A 1,494-nucleotide genomic window follows, 5' to 3' on the forward strand; every position below is an offset into this window, starting at 1 on the left:
GAATGTCAACTGTTACATTAAGGTGAATGAATATGATTCTATATTTGACTGAAAAGTATTGGAAATTTTAAATATCAAACGGATTTTATTTTCTTATAAATAAAATAACAAAAAAGATAGAGTCAAGTAATGACGTAGATAGCATAATTGACAAGAATTCTTCATTTTCAACGTTAAAAGTGGATAAAGGTGACATCCTATTTTGTGTTAGTACATCATTCATGAAGTCATGTGCACAGTTTGTCTTTTTAATTTTTTCCCTGTACATTATATTGAAACACTTTTTTCCGGTAAGAAAAGAACCACGCGCAGAAAATGATACATGTGGACAGTTTTGTGTTTTTATGCAAACGAGTCCAATTATAATTTTGCCTCTCCCAATATGTACATGTATATATGTACATACTTCTCTATGCATATACATTTTTAAACCCCCTTTACGTTCCTTTTTTTTTTTTTTTTAGACTGTATTCAAAAAATTAAATAACACATTAGACAGCGACACGTTAAATTCCATAAAATATAGACAGGGCTATGTAGACAAGTTGGAGGAAAAAGGCAATACTGAATTAATAAATGAAGAAGGATATGTGTTTGAAGATGCTCTTGAAGAAGTATATACAAATGAGAAAGAAATAAAAACTGGTGGAGATGGTATTCCTGTGGAAGAAGCAACAAATAGCCATAAGGAAAAAGAAGGTGAAAAAGGAAAAGGTGATAATCAAGTTAAAGAAAGTGAACCAAATGTTGCAAATATAAATACAAATTTTAATATAGAAAAAAATGCAGATGTCAACAATGAAGTCAAAGGATCATATAACATTTCTACGGTAGAGGGAAAAGATCTGAATAATAAGGAAAAGAGTGATAATAATGCTAAGGAGGGTGAAAAATATAATTTGATGCCAGAAAATAACGATACGGTAATAAATCTAGGGGGATCATATTTTTTGGAAAAAAGAGGAGAGCACATTATCTATGACATAAAAGAGGAGGATGAAAATTTGATTGATAACACAAAGGATGATAAAGATTTAACAGAAGCAAAAGGAAATTTTGACAATAAAGCGGCATATAGTATGAATGTCAAGAATATTACGAGTCATGTGGAAAAAGGAGCAGAAGCAAGTACTAGTAAGAAAGAAGAAGAAGGGGAAAAACATGTGTATGAGAAAGAACCAAATAATTATCAAATAAAAAATGAAGGACAAGAGAATGAAAACACAGGCACAAGTTATAGCTTGAAAAGAGGTGCAGATAGTTATAATGACCAAAAAAAATCGAGTTCTAATTTGCTAGAAGGTGTACAAGAAAAGAATGAAAGGGAAACGAATAACTATAAATTAAAAGAAGGTGAAGAAAACATCCAAGACAATTCAACAAATGATTTGTCAAAATTGGGTGAAAAAGATGAGCAGAAAACGGTTCTAAATAACGATAAAATGGAATTAGACACAAGGAAAGTGAAAAAGAAATAGTGCAAGATAAAAGGAA

The 1,494-nt window shown here is 30.4% G+C and overlaps 1 protein-coding gene across 1 annotated transcript; it reads left to right on the forward strand.

The window, feature by feature from the left end:
* Positions 1-221: 221 nt before the first annotated feature.
* PCYB_002870 (tryptophan-rich antigen) lies at positions 222-1,478 on the forward strand (the record flags this gene model as incomplete). The annotated part of the gene is made up of 2 exons (XM_004227708.1): positions 222-290; positions 465-1,478. 2 exons carry the CDS (start codon positions 222-224, stop codon positions 1,476-1,478), a joined length of 1,083 nt encoding a protein of 360 aa, XP_004227756.1.
* Between the last annotated feature and the right edge of the window lie 16 nt (positions 1,479-1,494).

The sequence above is a fragment of the Plasmodium cynomolgi genome (genome assembly GCF_000321355.1).
Source record: "Plasmodium cynomolgi strain B DNA, scaffold: 0186, whole genome shotgun sequence".
In the NCBI taxonomy this organism is placed as follows: domain Eukaryota; phylum Apicomplexa; class Aconoidasida; order Haemosporida; family Plasmodiidae; genus Plasmodium; species Plasmodium cynomolgi.